This window comes from Cupressus sempervirens, chromosome 4 (assembly GCF_028749045.1).
Source record: "Cupressus sempervirens isolate cs-2001-9-10 chromosome 4, ASM2874904v1, whole genome shotgun sequence".
Taxonomy (NCBI): Eukaryota; Viridiplantae; Streptophyta; class Pinopsida; order Cupressales; family Cupressaceae; genus Cupressus; species Cupressus sempervirens.
In genome coordinates, this window is record NC_143121.1 from 160,091,664 (window position 1) to 160,112,029 (window position 20,366).

At 34.8% G+C, this 20,366-nt stretch overlaps 1 protein-coding gene across 1 annotated transcript in view; it reads left to right on the plus strand.

Moving 5' to 3' along the window:
- The window catches only part of LOC149560462 (histone deacetylase 6-like), a 58,427-nt gene that overhangs the window by 19,070 nt on the left and 18,991 nt on the right, over window positions 1-20,366 (plus strand). Inside the window, exons 3-4 of the mRNA XM_089824692.1 lie at window positions 11,907-12,347; window positions 12,443-12,585. Coding sequence (XP_089680818.1) covers window positions 11,907-12,347; window positions 12,443-12,585 — 584 coding nt within the window. The remainder of the gene's footprint in view (window positions 1-11,906; window positions 12,348-12,442; window positions 12,586-20,366) is intronic.

The window sequence follows — 20,366 nt, forward strand, 5'->3', positions numbered from 1 at the left end:
GCTTTTCTTGGGAAAAAACGAGATTCGTAGGATGGGTTTTAAAAATTACCAAAAATAATAAATCAAAAAATTACACAACACAAAAGTTTCAGAATGCCACAATCCTTCATTATACTTTTCGCAACCCTACTCTGCCTCTACAAGGAAATAAAACACCTACTTAGTACAATTCTGAAAATTACCATATTTGATTTTTTTTTGGGAAAAATGGATTTTTCCATTTTTGGTAATTTTAAAAACCTATCTTACAAATCCTGTTTTTTCGCAAGAAAAACCCCCAACTAAAGCAAGAGGAATTGCCAAATAATCAACGAAATCAAAAAAACTGATTTCGGATTTATTACAAAAACAACTTTCTAAAAATCCTGGAAGAATCACGAAAAACCAATTTCGGAGGTCAAGACGATATTTCAGGCTCCCGGAAAAATGTCAAAACGGCCACCTATCGAGCTGAGCTTAATCGACAATCCAAATAACTCCACCTCACGCAACTGCTTGTAAAATTTCAGCCAAAACCCACATCCGAGTCAAAAGTTATGACCCCTGGAAGTAAATTTTAACCAAAACCTAAATATGAGTCAACAACTTTGACCCTCGGATGCCCCTGCATCAGTAAAAAATTGGCAAATCAAATGTATAAGAATTTAAAAAAAAAATGGATTTTAATAAAAATTTAGAAAATGGTATTAAAACTTGTTTGTGAAATTGAAAGGCATTTCCATAGCATGGATTGAGAATTTAGCCCATGAATTGTAGAATATAGATTTTTGTTATTTATTTTCATATGGCTAATTGGATCGCATTTCATAAACACTACATTGTGCATAAATAATAGGTAGTAAGTTAAAAAAAAAAATAGACATTGCTAATGAATCTTGATACTATAAAGAGAGCTACACCAAAAGGTTGTAGGTCCTCATGATGAAGCTTTGGTCTATTGTGATGTAATCACACATTAGCTCATTGTAAATGGGGTCCCTTAGTTTTTGTTTTTATGGTCGTGTTTGGGTTTTAGTTTTAGTCTCTTGTCTCTAGCCTTGACAAATGAGTCAAGTTCTTGGAGTTTTCATCAAAGTTAGAGAGATCAAGTCAAATAGGGGAAATCTTGGTCATATGAGCATTCTAGTATCATGAATGGGTTTACAAAGTTTGAAGTAGTAGAAACACAATTTTTGGGATCAATTTTGACATCTATTTCTTAGGAAAAGTTTCTTTTTTTCTGATTTTTCGAAAGTTGCATTTTTGACATTGATACTCACGGAACCTACCTTTTTGCTTTTTGCTTTTTCAATTTTTTGGATTTTCTGTTTTTAGAAAGAGCTAGGTGTTCATCATGTCATTGAGGATTTGGAAAAACACATTGACATTGTTCTTCAACTTGAGAAAAGCATAGATATTCTTCAAAATTGCTCTTCAACTCAAGAAAAGTGTAGAGATTCTTTGAAATTTCACTTCGTCTGAAATCTTTTAGGATTTGCTAAAATCTAGAATATCCATTATAACTCCTAGAGATCTGAAACCACTCTCAAACATCTTGACAGTATGTACATAAATTATAACTTAGACTATAAGAAAGAAAAATATCTTTGTTATACTTAAATGTTATATTTTATGTATATATTTTGCCCTCTAAGCTTGAAATTCTATGGATCAACCTAAACTCCACCCCATTGAATTTGGAAATTCCTTAGCTTGGCATGAAGTCCACCCAAGGAAAAGCCATGAAAATCCGTATTGCATGATGAAGTCCCCCCAAGTCTAGGAGCTTTGAAAATCACCAAAGTGTAGATATTTGATAAATCCACAATCACAATTTTAGTGTGCCCAAGCTTGGATGTTTTTGTAAATTTGCATGAAGTTAAGTATGCGCAACCTTGAGAAGTATTAGATTAGTTGAAGTATCATAGGTTCTTGCTAAATTTAGCTCGTCCTTCTAGAACGTTAGTTAATAGTCATCTATGCTTATTTTAATTATTTTAATTTGGTCTAATTTTATATGTTGTCTTTGTTAAGACAACTTGCTTTTTAGGTAACGCTATTTTTAGTTTCTATAAAACTCTATTTATTTGTACATTATTAATACAATTGATTTTGTTTTTAACAATTTCATGGTATTCGAGCAAGAGCCAGTCTAGGTATGACTCCTTTATGGGAGGATTTTAATAATCTTTTCCTCAAAAAAGTATATTTTGGGCTTTAAAATTTTTCTTCAAAAATTATCTGGTGGGTTTTCTTGACTTTTTCCTTAAAAAATATTTTATAAAGATTTTACCATTTTTCCTCAGAAATGAAGTTATGTACTCCTATCCATGTCTTGGATTCTGTGTTTGGTTTGATTGTTTTTTCACCTCAATAATCATGTTTGTTTTTGGTCAGCTTTTCTCCTTAAAAAATATTCCTGGTTTCTTTCATTCGTGAAATTCGTGTGGGATTTTCCATTAAGAATTTGTGTTTTCGATTTTTTACCCACACACCCCCCCCCAACAACAAAAAAAAAAAAAACTAAAAAAAAAACTCAAAAAAATGATGCTTTGTAAACTTAAAAGCATGGTATCTTGTAGTTTGTTTTTGAGCATCTTGCTCATCTGCAAAAGTTTGAAGGGCTTGCTGATTTTTCCTCAAAATCGTGACAGCTGTTCATAGTGTGTTTGTGTCTACAAGGAAGGATAGTTTTGTTATCCAACATCATGTTGGACATTTTGTGATGATTTTTGGTTTGAAGTTTTGCATGTTTTGGGAGGATCGGTGGCAATGTCATTAACAATCTATACTCTCTTGTTGTAGACCATTTTGAAGAATGGGACAAAGTTCTTTGGTTTTTTTTTAGGCTACTCTTCATCATTGACATTTGTGCAGATCTAGGGAGGGTCTTAGTAGCAACAAAATATTCTGAAGGATTTATATTGCCTTCTATTGGGTAGTTGATAGAATGACCATTAAGGGAGGGTATTAGATTATTTTACCATTAAGGGAGGGTATTAGATTATTTTTAGTATCCTAGGTTCTTGCTAAATTTAGCTCGTTCTTCTTAAACCTTAAGTCAATGGTTGTTTCGGCTTATTTTTTCGTTTTCTTAATTTGGTCTATTTTTAGATGATGTCTTTATTTAGAGAACATGCTTTTTAGTTAAAACTATTTTTAGCTCCTATAAAACTCTATTTATTTGTGCATTGTTAATACAATCTTATTCAGTTTTTAACAATTTCTAGAATATCTAGAAGAAAAAAAGAAACAAATTGATCTCTTTGTGGCTATATATACACGAACTTGGCACTTTATTTATTCACAAGTTGGAAATCGAACCTTTGGAGTTCAATTTTGGATAATTTTTATTTTGATTCCAATGGCAAAGTGGAGACATTGGATGATTTTTGGACTGAATGTTATGCTAGTTAAGATAATTTCTTGGCACAAATCGAAGATTTCATATATGCTGAAAGTTTTCTTTTCAAGAATTCCATATTCTTTCAAGTTTATAGGCAATTTTCTTAAATTTCTTGAGAATTTTCTTAAGGTTTTCTAATTTGATTTATAGGCACAAAACAATTTTATGCAGACTCAAAGATATTTTCAGTTTAAATTCAAGATTTCAATCTGCAAATTCTTGTCATTTATTAGTTTAGGATAGAAGTTGAACTAGTTTTGAGCAAGTTCATCATTGTTTTTTCATATGTATAGACCCAATTCTTTGAATGAAAGCTCAAATTTATGAAGGATCAGAGGAGGTAGATGTCAACACAATGAAGATAATACAGTGAAGAAATTTCTCAAACCAGGATACAGTTCGCACAGCCTAGGATGACTTCAAATTTGGCTGAGTGTTGCCAAATGAGGAAATTCCACAAATCAACATTGAATTCTGCCCATCCAAGCAAGAAAATCCTCATTTCATAACAAAATCCGCTTACGTCTAGAAGGTTGTGAAAATTTATTAAGTATTGATAAATTCCTCAAACCATGATAAGTCCACCTTAAAAAGATGATAAATTTGTCTAAGGAAGGGCATAATCTACAAGGTGACACCAAGTCTACTCAAGGAAACTTAGAAATTCCGTAGTTCAGCTAAAGTCCGCCATGAGAAGTGTTAGTGGAAGGCAAGGAAAAAAAAGTTATCCAAGTGTGGGAGATCCCTTCAAGCACATCAAATCCCACTTTCCTGTTGGCAACTTTTTTTTTTCAAGGCTTCAAGTCCAGGACGAGTTTGGGCAATTTTGGCTCAGTAGGAAGCGATTTCGGTCTTAGGCTTGTATAAGCATTTTGATGCCACTCAGGGGAGTTTTCATGGTCTAAGTCCAAGTGGAGAGTGATTTTTACTTTGGTTTGGGAGAGATGGGTTTCTATGTTGGAAAAGGGGATGAAGTTTGTGAGAGAACCAAGTCTTGTTGGAAATTTCGGGTCTTCCTAGATCTCCCCCTTGTGGAAACTTCGTATCTTCCTAGATCTTCCCCTTGGTGGAAATTCTAGATCTTCAGAAATCTCCCCTTTTGGTGGAAATTTGGGATCTTCCGAAATCTCCCCCTTGGTGGAAATTTTGGATCTTCCAAAACCTTCCCTTTTGGTGGAAATTTCAGATTTTCTGAAATCTCCCCTTTTGGTGGAAATATTAGATCCTTCGAAATCTCCCCCCCCATTTCTCCCAAAAATTTTAAGACTCAGGCCTTTTATTTGGTAGCAACTTAGACATTGCAATATTAGAATGATGAGGGGAAGAAATTTATAATTTTCTCAAATGATTTTTCCTTTGGTAGAAATTTTGCAATTTCGGAATTTTCCACCGATGGAATTTTTGCATCTTCTGAAATTTCCCCCACATTGAGTCTCCCAAGTGCCACCATCCTCTAAGGCATTAGTAAAGGATTATGGCATGAAGGCAACATCATGATCAAGAATAGAGCAAGGAATTGCCAAGGAGTGTTAGAATGAAGAAACCTTAAGAATGCCAAGTCTTGGTGGAAATTTTGCATCTTCCAAAATCTCACCCTTGGTGGAAATTCTACATCTTTTGAAATCTCCCCCTTGGTGGAAATTCTGCATCCTTCAAAATCTCCCCCTTGATGGAAATTTTGCTTCTTTCGAAATCTCCCCTTTTGTGGAAATTTTGCATCTTCCAAAATCTCCCTCATCCCTTCCCATCTACTACCAAGCGCTAAAATTGTTCAACAGGATATATTTTGCCTCCTAAAAGTGAAAATCCAAGATTGATGGTGTTAAGGTAACCCTAGCTCCAAGGGTGGTGATTTTATTTTTGCAATTAAATTTAAAAGTCCGGGCGTCATCACCACTAAGGTGCCTAACTTTGGATGATCTAAAAGGGAAATCTGAATTACTTCAAGACCAATCGAATGGTTAGAGTTGTGAGAGAAATGAATTTTAATGCAAAATGGGATGAATCTTGTTTATTGATGTGATTTCACTTTTCAGTTTTTTCACAAGCTTAATGCTCTTCTCCTTCGTTTTGGAAGGTGAATTCAAGAAGGAGAAGCTCGAGGGCAAGGTGATGGTCAAGGCCTCAAACTTCAAGTGGATACTTCACAAAGATGGCTGAAGCTCAAGGACTCAAGTGAGAAGGAAGGATTCATGGTCAAGCTATCAACCAGCAAACTCAAGTCGGAATCAAGAGAAAATTTAGGAAAGCACAGGGGATCCAACTACATGAGGACATATCTAAGGAAAATCAAGAAAGATCAAGTTCATGGGTTCACAAAGGTGCAAATGATTCAAGTTGATTCCATAAGGAAATTTTGAAGGATGGATAAAATCACAAATGTTGGGGTTACTCTATAGGCCAAGGCTCTGAGCATAGGATAAAGATGATGAGGTGGCAATTGATTGCCTCCTCCAATTAGAAAATTTCAGTTTCAACCACAGGCAATCGCAACGTGCCAAGTGTCCTATTTTCTCATTGGCTATCAAAATCATTGGAATTTTCTTATTAGGCCACAAATTGGTGTCTTAAAGTTATTGGTTGCAAATTTGGCAACCCTAATTGGGGTTTGTAGGAAGAAATCTCAACCCTTGATCTTGAATCAATCTTTGCCCTTCATTGTAATTGAGCAACTATAAAAGGCCAAGGCCTTCTCATTTGTCATTATTAGTTTAGGGGGTGAGCGTAGAGAGCTAGAGTAGAGTAGGCTAGCTAAAGGAGAGACTTGATGAAGTTGTTGCTATAAGTTTATAATTCATTGTTGGTTCTTCATGGCGAATTACTTGTTATTGCTTTGAAGTGTTGTATGGTTTACTCAATCTTTCACTTGTAGTAGATTTCTTTTCATGCTGAAGTAGTTTAGTTGAATGGAAGTTACTGTGAGTGTTTTCTTGTTCGACTCAAACAAATCTGGGCCACTAGCCTCTTGTTGATGGAAAGGGTCCCTTGCGTGGTAAGTCGATGAAACCACGTAACTTCAATTGGTGTTCAATCTTTGATTTGCATCCAGGTGATGGGATTGGAGAGAGGATATTGATGTGAAAATCATTTGTGTATTCCATAGTAGCTTGCACTAGGTGGGTGGAGTGGGTGGAGTTGCTGGTGAGATTACACCTAGTAGAGTCCAAGTCATCCATGATTCTTTGCATTCCTAGTTAGATATAGTAGTACTAGAAGTTAATTTTGATTTGAAGTGGTTGTTTGAAGATCAAAATCATATTTTCATTGCACATTGTAGAGCCAATTCTTTAGAGGTGCAAGAGTTGATATCCATTGAATGAATAGCGTAAGTCCCTTTGTGATAATCAACATATCACATCATAAAACTAAGTGAAGTCCACGATTAAGAAGGAACCTTGAAGTCATTTCATGATCTTATGTTGCAAGTTTAGTATGAGAGATGACCTTATATCAAGAGAAGATTGAGTGTTTGGTGTTTCTCCTTGAAACATTAAGTATTTGATTTTGCATGTTGAGTGGAACAAAACTCACATCAACACTTCCAAGCATGAAAATACAAGAAACACAATGAAATCCGTTCCAACCAAGAAGAAGAAAATAGTTGTAAGTGTTGGAAATTCCTCAAATGTTGTGAAAGTTTTTCCTCTCATGCCAAAAAATTGGCCAAGTGTTGACAACCTAGGTGAAGAATGCAGATCAAGAGATGAAATTCACTCTTTGGAGCCAGAGAAAGTTGGAAAATTGTGGAGCCCAAAGCCATCTAATGTTGAAATCACCATGTATCCAAAGAAAATTCCAAGTGGGAAAGAGGGAAAGGCCAAGTTTCACAGGAAAAATGTTAAGTTTATGCCATGGAAAAGAGAGTGAATCACTAAGGAAGCAATAGTGAAAATTGCTTATGGTTTTTTTTTTTGAAATTCAGACTTAAAAGTGTATTCCAAGGACGAGACTTCATCATTTCTAAAATTTATAAGTTCTTTTCTCGATTAAAGAAAAGATTGGTGAAGTCATTTTAATGAGTTACTAACAATTTTCTCAATGTTGTTTTAGAAGTCTGATGCAAACTTGTGATGAGGAAAACAAACACAACCAAGGACTTCACCACCTATGTGAAAAATTCCAAGACAAGAAAGATGGATGAACAAGGGAAGATTTCAAAGACGTATTTCGGATTTCAAAGTTCACACCAAGAAGTCCAAGATGCTGCCTTGAAGATGAAGAAGAACATTCAAAAGGGGAAAAGATTCCGAGCTCAAGGAGGTTAAAGTTGATGCAATTTGGAAATATTTTTTTCAAAATCCCAAATTCCCAAAATTGAAGAAGAATTGTTTAAAGCCAACTGCATTCAAAGAGAAACATATTGAGGTGGTAACTGCTTGTCTCCATCACCAATCAGATAATTTTAGGACAATGCATCCAAGTTCAATGAACCTGAGCTTTTCTTCCATTAGAAGAAAGCTCCATCTAAGTTGCTTATTTTTCATTCGTTCTCATTGATAATCACTATAAACCCTAATTAGGGTATAGTTGCCTAAAATCTTAGTTGTCAATCTTAAATTTGATGTTGGCCCTTCATTTGTTTTTGAATTCCTATATAAACTTCACTTCTCTCATTTGTAAAGAGAGATTCAAAAATATTTTTACATAAACACTTCTTAAGTAAATTCATTATTTAATTGTTGTTGAATTTGATATCTTTTGCAAGTTGCATGGTTTTTTGTCTCTCACTTAGAGTAACTTTTATTTTTGAGTTGTTAAATTGAATGAAGGATTTGATGATAATGTTCATTGTGGAATCAATATGTTCATATCTTTGATATTTGAATGATTTTCAACTATTATGCAAGGTTAGTCTGAACTTGCGATTGAAAACTTAACTTCCATTAACATTTTCACTGTTCAAATGTTGGTGAGCATGTGTAATGTGAAAATCCTTTGAATCCCTTAGAAGATAGCACCTTCCTTCTGTATTTGTTGAATTTGGCGAAGCAAGGATTGGTTTAGATTTCAAGTTTGGAAAATTATCTCCAAAAGTTCATAGGTCTAATTTAGAGTTAGAATAATCTTCCTCAACCCTTACACCTTTTCCTATTTTTTGAAAAAGTGTTGGTAGATGTATAATCTAGAAGCTCAAAGGAAAAATCATTTGAAGACATTGATATTATATCATGTAAGTCCCCTTGGAGGTTTTCAGCAAATCATTCATGGTAGTCAATCTTGAATTACAAAATCAAACACATTTGGAACCTTGGAGTGAACTTTGCAATCACATAGTGTAGCACATTGGAGGCTTTGTTCAAAAGAGGACGGAGTACCCTTGTTATTTTATTCTGAGTTGTTTGTGTCAAAAAATACACACCAATAGGAGGCTTTCTAACATCACATCACTACCAACAATCTTGTTCCCTTCCCCAAGAGTGACATGATTGTTGGACCATGTAACATTCAACATAATGTGAAGTTAACATTGGCTTGAAAAAATGTAGTGCAACAAAAAATGAAGTGCTGCAAATAGTGTTTAACAAGGAATAAAAGAGTGGATAAATACGTCAAGATCTTTATTAAATTACAGTACAATGTATGAATTTGTTGCTTATGGACTTTCATAGCTTCCTTTCTTGAATCGATGACATGATCGCTGACAAAGAAACACTATAACTGTGAACGAATCTATGTCCCAACCAAGCAGTAGAATATAATGCTTCTTTGCATGTGCCTCTTTGTGTAGAGGCATGCTGTTTTTCTGCTTTTATCATGCTTACTCACTTCTCAAAAGTGAAGCAATAACTTGGAAATGCATGGACCTCCAAAGAATAGAAATAATAAATTACATAAAGAATACACATACCCAATATAAGCAGTAATGTAATATTTTTCATATTTTTTTCATAGATGATTTATAACAATGCAAGCAAGCTTGCTTTTTCAATAGGAAATATTTTGGTCCATAAGTTTGATTAGACTTTAAAAAACAGGTACACCAATGATTGACTCTGTCAAGCACTCTCTCCTGTATGATCTCACAAGGGTGAGAACATCATTGAAGTGTTTTACCACCCAACCACCAAGCTTACACTTTCTTGGTGTTCCTCTATTGAAGAACTCCCAAGCCTATACAAAGGGCCTAGCTAACTAAAATCTGCAAGTGCGGTGAAATTTTGTGCAACATGATATTTCTAACATTCTAATGCATAACAAGATGCTAATCTATCTATGTTATGATATGGTAGAGAGATGAAAATCAATCCATTAGTAGTTATTACTAATGATTTGTCGGCTTTGGCCAAAGCATATTTTGAATTCATATCGACAGATGGCTTAGTAGTTGAAACGTACCTTTCTCTGTTGCTCTGTATTCAACTCTACCCAAACTTCCGTTTAATGTCAAAAGAAAATGAATTCAGTACACAATTTCTTTTAAGTACATGGCATAGCTTAATTTTCGTCAAGGAGATCATAAGTTTTTTTGACAAAGACCAAAACAGAGGCATCTATAAAATCTAAATATTATCAGTTAAGCTAATTATAATATTTGTTGGATCCTATTGATTTTATGCTTGGCCTAGCATTTTCAAAGTAATACTATCATATAGCTACACTATTATAATATCAGAAAAGTTCTATAAACCTATCAATTTTATAGATAATTTGTTATTCATCTAGGAAGAATATCTAACATATTAGAGTAAGAGATACTTTTAAGTCAATATTAGTATCTATATTTTATATTTTCAAATCTAAACAAAATAACAAGGACCAATTCCTTCACTATCACCTTATCAACAAAAATAATAATATAATTACTCAAATGATTAAAATAGCTTGATAAACCATCGTATTACTAATAAATCTTTTAATTAAAAACGTGTGAAATGAGATGGGTCTCGATCATCTCATCATAGAATTGATAAGGTCTGAAATAGTAAGACAAAATGCTATATCTCATATATAGAGGACTCATTGGATACTCAATAGGACTCGCGAGATTTGTGAGTTCTAATGTCGGTCAACTTGACTTGCCCAAGATTCACAAGCTGAGTTTTGGAGAGTCCGGCTGGGTACTCTAGGCCCAAACTCGTGAGTCATATGTTAAGATTCAATTGTCAAGAAATAAAGGACTTCGGGCCAAAAGAATGGAAAAGATAGTTTAGAAAAGTCATAATTGTGCCCTATAAATAAATATTTTTTTCATGTTTGCTTCATCTTTCCAATCATCGAATTTTTATCTATTACTTCCAGTTTTTAAGGGAATGAAACATTACCCCACACCCTTTATATCGCTTGGTTTTTTTTTCACATCCTCCACCATTGATACAATGGTTCTCAATAATGAAACATTAATTGAGGTTTGATGAATTCTATCCATTTGAAAGGTTTATCTTCTATTTTGATCAAGTAAAATAATTTAAATATATTTAAAAATGTAAAATGATAATTATAATATCAAAATGATTGTAACAAAGTTCTGTCGCAAAATTCTTAAGACCACAGTAACATGATAACTGCATAGACATTAACCATTGCAATTATCTTCCATTAGTGTATTTCTAATATCATTTTTTCTTTAAGATAATTGAAATAGGACCTTCCTAAATGAGTGTGTTTTCCATCACAACCCTTCACTTAAAAAAATAAAATCTATGTGTCTTACATGACGACCTTCTCCCTTGTGGTGTGTCAACCTATTTGTTGCACTCACGAAAATAACTTTTAACACATTAGTCCTTGTTAGTACCCATAAAATTAAATTAAATATCATACACATAATATCTTTCATCAAAAAAATAATGACTCTTTAACTTATTCTAAATTTTAGATTTTTATTGAAAGAATTTTAAATCTAATCAAAATAGGCTGTTACTTCAAAGATGGTCTCACCACTAAGTGGAAGAGATGAGTCCATCCTTACGTCAGCAGTGGATATGATGGGGTGATCAATCATATCACTGACATAAACTGTTGTTTATTTTGGATCAATCATATCACTGACATCAATCATATTTAATTGCCTTAAAACTTAGCGTTTTCTTGTTTTCTGCAACATGGTAATGGTTTCCTTCCAGACATTGGCATGTGGCTATCATGTTTTTTCACCAAATATTTTTATAATGTACAACAGATAATATTATGTTTTGCTTAAGTTAAGCAATATTGGCCTTGTAAGATACAATGTCTATGGACTTCTAAAATTTGCAGTTGAATGTGTTATTTTTCAATGAAATCTGCCACTTCTGATTCTGGGAGGTTAGCTGATACCAATATTGTGGTTCTGAGGCTTAACTTGGCTCTTGTTGTCCATTAATTCACTAACATCTGTAAAATGTTTGAAACATTAGCAAATTTCTTTCCTTGGTTTCTGATAATGTAGCATGAAAGCCCTTAACTGATGCCACTATCTGTATTTTAAGTATTAATCAAATTTGCTTGCTTTTGGTGTTTACTTGTTATAAGTTAAAGAATGGAACACAATTAATAATTTCAGAAGATATTGATGAGTTGTTCGTGGTCTTCACTTTGACAGCGTGTGCTTTATATTGACATCGATGTTCATCATGGGGATGGTGTTGAGGAGGCCTTCTACACTACAGACCGAGTGATGACTGTATCTTTTCACAAATTTGGGGATTATTTTCCTGGGACAGGCCACATTAAGGATGTGGGACATGGGAAAGGGAAATACTATGCCTTGAATGTCCCTTTGAATAATGGAATTGATGATGAGAGCTACAAGAATCTCTTCAGGCCAATTATTCAGAAGGTGATGGAAGTATATCAGCCACATGTTGTTGTGCTACAATGTGGAGCAGACTCTCTTTCAGGTGACAGATTAGGGGTCTTCAATTTATCAGTTAGAGGACATGCTGATTGTGTACATTTTCTTCGTTCGTTCAATGTACCACTGATGCTGGTTGGTGGTGGTGGTTACACCATTCGTAATGTTGCACGTTGCTGGTGCTATGAGGTATTTCAATGCAAACCTGTGATTTTTTATGCGCAACTGTTCAATTTGTTATAGTGGGATGCTAATTCATTAAGTTTCTTGTTTGTTTGCCACAGACTGCTGTTGCTGTAGGTGTCGAGCCTGAGAATAAGTTGCCTTATAATGAATATTATGAATATTTCGGGCCAGACTATAAACTTTATGTAGCTCCAGCTAACATGCCAAATGAGAATAATGCAAATGATTTGGAGAAAATGAGGTAGATTGTTCTCAATTGACAAAAATCTCAGTAAATGATTAATAATGAACTTTAGTTTTTGATAGATAGGGATTTCATTTTGGATACTCACCCTTGAGTGCCGCATGGGCTATAGAAACCTGGACATGTGGCTTAGCTGCTATAGAACTGTAAAAAGGATACAATACATGCCGCCTTTTCTTATTACAAAAACCACACAACAACCATATCCACTACAAAGAATATAGAAGCATATAAAAACAATGCTGATTGCTGAAGACAAAAGGTGTGCTTTATCTTGCCCTCATCTCCTGCCTCTCTATCTACTATTGCCATTATCAGATTGATTGTGTCTCCATCGGTGGGCTACTAGGTTGAGATCGACAGAAGGATTTTGGCCTTTAAAGGCAAGGGCCTTTGTAACGTCTCTTTTTGAAATGAAGCCAAGTTGAAAACCCAAAAGCCCATAATTTACTTCCTATGGACCTTGGGGATTTCACACTAAGGAAAATTGGATTATAATAATAACTCAAGAGGACCGTAATGTTATAAGAGAAGCCATGTAAGTGTTATAAAAATGTATTTATAATAAAGATGACCTCAAGTAAAGTTAAACTATAGAATAAAATTTCTTACAATTGAAGTTAGTTTTAAATAATTCTTTTGAAATATCAATCAGGAGTATTAAGAAAATTTGAAGAGTTGTGTCTTTTGGAGGAAAACCCTATTTAATAGAGGCCAAGCAAGGAGAATTATTATTTATCACCCTTTCTATTTTCTGATTTTTACACCTTGATGGAGCATTGGACTTTGGTTCAATTAAACTTGACAAGGAAAACCCTCAAGGTCTCAAATTAGTGGACAAAATGGCACAAGTCCCTAAAGCAAATTGTTAGGATTAGATAGACAGAGAATAACAGTTACATGCAAATATAGCCAATATCACAAAGGAATAAAGCACACATAAATGAACAGAAGACACAAAGATTTAACGTGGTTCATCCAATCCTTGGGTTATGTCCACCAAACAACGAGTCCATTATTATTATCCAATAACTTCAACTTGTTACAATCTTCAATCTCCCTTACAGCTCAATACTGCTGCAAGAAGCTATATATATATATATTTACATTAGGAAAGAACCCCTAACCCTAAGCCAATATTACATGACTTATGTCGGCTTAAACCCTAAACATACTCGTTGATGAGTCAACTTGAAAATGTTTGACGAGTTAACCCAAACCCCACGGCTTATGAAAAATGTACAGTACTTTCCTGATCAGTCAACACAAATTCACACAAATTGTTATAGAGATCACCATTGGGCATAATTGATCAAATTTTAGATTGCAATCAAAGATTCATTCTTCAAATTGGAATGTCACATCTAGGATATGGCTGGAACAATCATGCATGACAGTGGCAATTTTGGGCATGGTGGGGGCAATTTCAAGATCAAATTCAGCACTCTGTCATTCCAAACATGCCTTTCAAATTCAGCAGTGAAAAGCAACAGTTTTGAGGAAACTTTGGAAGATTTCCAAGAGGTAAGTGTGCCAGATTTTGGGCATATCAGTGCTACAAACTCCAATGATATTGACAGTCGGAGGGCAGATCAGAGCTCTCAAATTGAGGATGAATTCAGCCACTGAGTTTACTGGTCAAAATTAATTGAAAATCCTTGGGGATTCATCCACTATTTGAGCACTCTCACCTGTTGCTGGAGTGCCATCTTTCTAGGCTAGGGTTTGATGAGTTTGTGCAAAAATGAATATTTTGGATACTACAATGGTATTATAGCTGGACCTTGCTACTTATGGTCCTTCATATATAGTAAGTGGCAGAGCCAACCTGTATCATCAAAAGAAACTTAAAAATCAACATAATTTCTTAAGAACGAAGAAACAAAAACTCCTTCGGAATTTGAGGTAGAAGAAGCAAATATGGAAAGAGAGAGGAAAGCTCCAGAGGATCCTGCAAATAGTTTTTGCTTGATGATAGATATGATGAGGGAGATGTTTCATATGACACATAACAATCAAAAGACACAGAATAATTTAAGAAATTTAATAATCAAAGTAGCAAGGAAAGTTATTTTGGAGCTGGTGATAGTAACAATTATAAGCAGAAAAGTCACACATAAAGAAACATGGTTAGGATTGTTGATAGCCTTCTTCGTACTACTTTCATTTATAGGAAGTCCCTATGGGAGAAGCATGAAGTAAAATGCAAGATGATATTACCTCATATCATGTAGTGTATAGAAATATCACTCCAGAGATTCCAGAAGCAACAACTTGCAAATTATATTAATAAAAAGAGGTAGAAGTGGATCAAGAATTGAGCCTAGGTCTCAAGCAAGGGAGAATGGCAATCAACAAGCCATGGGGAGGTTGATACTTCCTTGTTTCGATGGTTATGATAAGTGTACTGCTTTTTTGTGGGTGCAAAGATATACACCTTTGAAACCTATGACTGAAGATGATGCCATTAAGTTCATCACCTTCACTTGGAAGGCATGGCACACAAATGGTGATACTATGGGTTGGTCACCCAAGTTCATAGTCTGATAGACATAGATGATAAGTTTTACTTTTACAAATGGCTGATTGAAAGGTCTGATAGAAAATACCCTAAAGTTCATTTTAGAGAGTTGGCCCAATTGAAGCAAGAGGGTAAAGTAAAGGAATATGTGGAGGAATTTAAGCAAATATTTGTTATGGTTGTCTGATGTAACAAAATGAAAACTAATTGCCCTCTTCATAGAATGGTTTACTAAACCTCTTAGGGATTTGTTTATTTGATACATTGTCTCTCCACGAGGCTATTAAAAGAGCCCTAGATTTGAAGTCTACAGTTCCCAAATGTAAATTTCACTCAAAGACGCCATCACAGGACCAATTGAAGGGGGTTTCACTGAAGGAAGAGCCTTATTCGCAATTGTAGAGCATACCGTTAAAGACAGACAGAAAATGAGATTAGAAATGATCCTGGAAGGAAGAGTTTGTGTTTAAATTGTAGAGAACCTTGTGAACTTGGTTGTTGATGTATGGGCAAGGGAAAAAATTATTACTTTGAGGTAGTTTTTGATGAGGAGGAAGAAAAAGAGTAACTCGCAATGCATTTAAATAATGGAGGAACATTTGAATTTCTTATAGGAGCACCAAGATACCATTCTTTTAGCTATCAAGGGACTGTACGTGGCAGTAGAATTTCGATGCTCCTTGATGGTGGAGCCACTCGTAGCTGTATTACTGAAGGCTTGATAGTAGGTAAAGGATTTATGTTAGAAGTTGTAATCTTTCCTTGGTGTATTTATAAACCAAGGTTAGACCTTCTTTATTTATTGTTGTAATATATTAGGATATAAGCCAAGGTATCCTAATATATTTCTTTTTTGTCCTTTTTCCACTACATCTTATTTTGTCATCTAGTGGAATATGTAAGGACAAATATATATTGTAATTTCTAATTTTAGATTATTCCTCCTTAAGAGGAATCTCACACTTGGCCTCACACACTTATGAATGGTGGCATTCATAGACATGGGAGTTACATTCTAACTCCTCTCTCTCATCTCTATTTAAGAGATGACCCTCTTCTCTCATTTAACAATGAGGTTTCTTCCTCTTCTCAATTATTGTATGAGCATTGCTCTCTATCTCTCTCTCTCTTTCTTCTTAGGCTTTTCATGCCTCATTCATAATGTCACAAGGGGTTTTCTTTGCTTTCCCCTTTCCAAATATCTTGTCTCATGGTGTTGGAGCTTGAAGCTTTCTCTCTCCTATTTTATGGTAATATCTTTTCATGCATTTACTCACTTAGATTCTTTCCTGGTATTGCTTATTTGCAGATTTCTTTTTTCATTTCTAACATGGTATCAGAGCAGTTTAATCTTTGTTTTGAGTGTTTGCATGAAGGTACGATTCGAAGGAGACTCTTGAGAAAGATTTCACTAATTTCTCCTTTAATCTTCTTAAGATGGAAGAAATTGAATTTTTTTTTTGGGTTTGGCTGGTTTACCGCCAAACCCGATTAACTTTTGTTTGCTCTAATTTGTGCAGGTTACTTCTTATTTTCTATTATTTTTCAGCTAACCCCCTTTGGAAGGCTTGCCGCCAAAGGGTTTTCCTATCTTTTTCAAATTCATATCTTAGTCTACTCATATTTTAAAATATTTTTAATCCATTTCATTTCTTGAATTTAATTTTTTTTTATATATCTATACCTCACTTGAATGCAGAGGCTACCTTCATTAAGCGCATAAGTTTTTTGCATGGGGTTTCAAATATATCTATTTTTAAAAAAAAATGATATTTCCATATTTCTTTTTCCCGGCCTGAAAATAGTTACGGCCTTCATACTTGGTACCACATTACCCTTTGGAAAAACAATAGAGTGTTGCGGACCACAATCTTCTGTCTCATTAGACCCCCTCCAGGATAATGCAATTGAGAAAGGGAAACTTTCTTGTATCTTGAAATCCCGCACTTTAAATGTTGGGCTAAGAATTGCACATTGCAGGGCACAACCTCGAGCAACACACTCGCTAGCATTCATTGTCCTTCTTGGTTCCTTGCCGAAGAACTCTGTCAATATCTTCATTATTGAAGGAACTCGCGAACCAGAACCCACAACCTCGACTGAATGAATTTTATCCGCAGTAATCCCTGCATTAAACAGAGCCCTCTCACAGGGCCCCTTAACGCGCTCAAGAATGGGAAGTGAAAGCTGCTCAAACTCATCTCTTCTGATATATCCTCTCGCATCCTTTTCATCCATTAGGCACTCAATGTTAAGCGGCGCCTCAGGATTGGCACTAAAAACCCTTCTTGAGCTTATCACATGCAGCCCGAAGCCGCTGACTGGCACGAGCAAATCTATCTTTCAATGTATACCGTGTCTTCGCCACTCACAGCGGCATACGCCCCTACTAGACACACTAACTTCTAAGCAGGTGTTGTCCTTTGTATTATTTTGCACGTAGTCAAACAATCCTGCAATGACATTGTGATGCAGTGGGGACTTCCAAGACGTTTTTAATTTTTGCTGCGATCGTCATGGCTGCTTTCATTTTTACGTTTGCTTTTGTTCCTGAGACAAAAGGCCTCAGTTTTGAGGAAGTTGAAAAAATGTGGCAAGTGAAAGCACACAACGGTAGCAATGGCAATATGAATGGTAGTGAAAATGGAAGTACTACTGAGTCTCTTCTTGACAAAAATCTCAAGCCAGTGTTTATTAAATCTCATGTCTGAGTGTCGGATATTTTCCGTAATAAAAGTGTGGAGCTAACTTCAGGTGGGTACATTGACAAACCACATAGTTTGATGGTGGGTGGTACAAAATTTTCATGATATTGAAGCAGCCTTCTCTGATATAGAGAAATGATGGACCTAATCTTTGGTTGTGCAATTTGACAGGCATCTGATATTATTATGGACGGTCCTAGTTCTAGGTGGCCTTTTTCACATTCATTTGATATGTTGAAAATGCCAGTCTCTCTCTGCAGATTAATAGCAAAGTTGTGGAACCTGCATTGTTTGGCAGTGACAGCCCCACTAATATTGTATGTAGACAAAGCGTATGGGTGTTGTAGTGGGGTAAGTTCATTGTAGAATTATAAGTATTTTGTTATCAGAATTTCAGTCCCAAGGGTGAACCTAGAGTCCAAATATTTCCCACATCCAGGGCACTTGAAATGGTTCAACAGTATAGATGCAGTCAGTGACCATTGAATGCACATTCTGGGCATGTGAGTCTGTAACTATCTCTGGCAATAATTTTTTTCTGAGCTTTCGCCTAAAATATATTTTGGCAAGCGAAAAGTGGATTAAAACTCACTTCTCGCTTTACTGATTAAATTGATTCTATCCAAAAAAAATCCTGACAGCTACCCAGACATATCTTACAATGTCAAAAATAGCACCCAAATGATGGTAAGACCTGCAGAACTGCTCTGTCAGTTACTACCAGCAGGACGACTCTCATGCACATCACGGTATTAAATAGACCCTTTTCATTCTTTATTTGGTCTTCGTGTTATTTTTGTATGTCTTTATTCGGCCATGCCTGTTAAGTAAATCTACATTCTTTAATAAGAAAATGCAGTATTTTTTAAAAATCTTACTAATTATTGTAATTAGATTTTGCTATTTCACATTTATCAAAAATTAATAAGAGACTTTGTCTTTTTTTCATCATATTCATTCTTCTTGATATATTTTTTATAAAAGTATCTTCTCAATGTTTTTTGTTAAAGGTAAATATTGTGACTTTTTATAAATTGTGCCTTTCCAAAATATTAAGTATGGAAAGGTGATTATTTTCTTTAACCAATCTATTTTCGTATATTTATTTGAGTATATATGGGGGCCCACCTATATGCCCAGATAAATATATAATTTATGACTATAATATTTCAAAAATTAATATATATACCTTTGCAAAATGAATTAAATCCTCATGTTTACCCTCAATGGAGTTTTCTACCTGATATCTATATTTAGTTGATCTTCCTTAAATCATTTTACTTAATTGGATTATGAGTAATCTTACACATTTGCCTTCATTTTGATATTTTGATGTGCCCATAGTTGCACCTTTATACTTTTATAGCATTGTTCTATGCCCGTGTTGGCACTTTATGGTTTTATACCATTGATCTACATGATTTATATGATATTTGTTTTGAGTTGCATAGGGAGCCAATTTTTTCAAGGATAACTATGTAGGTCCCCTCAGTATAACTGATACATAGTTTCCTTATCTGGCCCATGGAGTATCCCTCCATCCTATATTGGTATGCACATAGTTCCAAGAATCACGGCGATTCATGCGATTCACGCGATTCGGCAATTCGATTCAAGCCAAACGATTTTTTGTGAATCGGTGAATCGAATCAGCGATAAAGGGTTTATGAAATAAGTTACTCACTAAATTTCAAGGGTTTTTTTAATTTTCCGATTCATGGCCGATTTGATTCCGATTCATGGCCGATTCACGATTTGATTCGGCCTTGCCGATTCCGATCCGATTCCGATTCTTGTTACTTTGGGTATGCACTCATTTTATATGGAGTTTCCCTCCATTTGATCCTATCTGTTCCATTTTGATAGGATAATATTTTTATGGAGTTTCCCTCCATGTTGTTCCATTTTTGTTCCTCCATGAAGAGGATGTTATTATTGGAGTTTTCCCTCCAAATTCAAATGATTTCATCCAATTTGAAGGCAATATGTTGTTATATCCTTATAATCCATTCTTTTGATTATCCTAACGAATCATGATAATTCTAATTTGATCAGCATGTCTCTCCTTTATGTTATTTTTATATATTAATGTGATAATGATCTGCATACTTTATTGCTTAGATCATGAGTCATGCATGTTATGGAGGGATGCCCCCATTAGCTTGTAGTGGGATGATTCATTAAGTGGACTGTCTATATCCACGTGATTGATGCAAGATTGATGCAAGTATCATTAGTTGGCCTTGTCTGTGGTCATTTGTGCATTAGTATAATATACTTTTCATGAGAGCATTGATCAAGCTTTTTACTCAATTTGCCCTTGTTGACAATTTTTTGAGCATATACTTTATCTTGATATCAGGTTATCTCCATTGTTTTGTGGTAACATGTTTTACTCATTGTTTCTCTATGAGACTTTTATCATCCTTATTCAAAAGGATTTCGAATTTGCATATATGATGGCATTCTACTTGTGGATATTTGTCTTGTTCTTTGTTTTTCAGGTGATCCATCAAGAAACCTTCTTGGTTTTACACATATGAAGAGGTGTC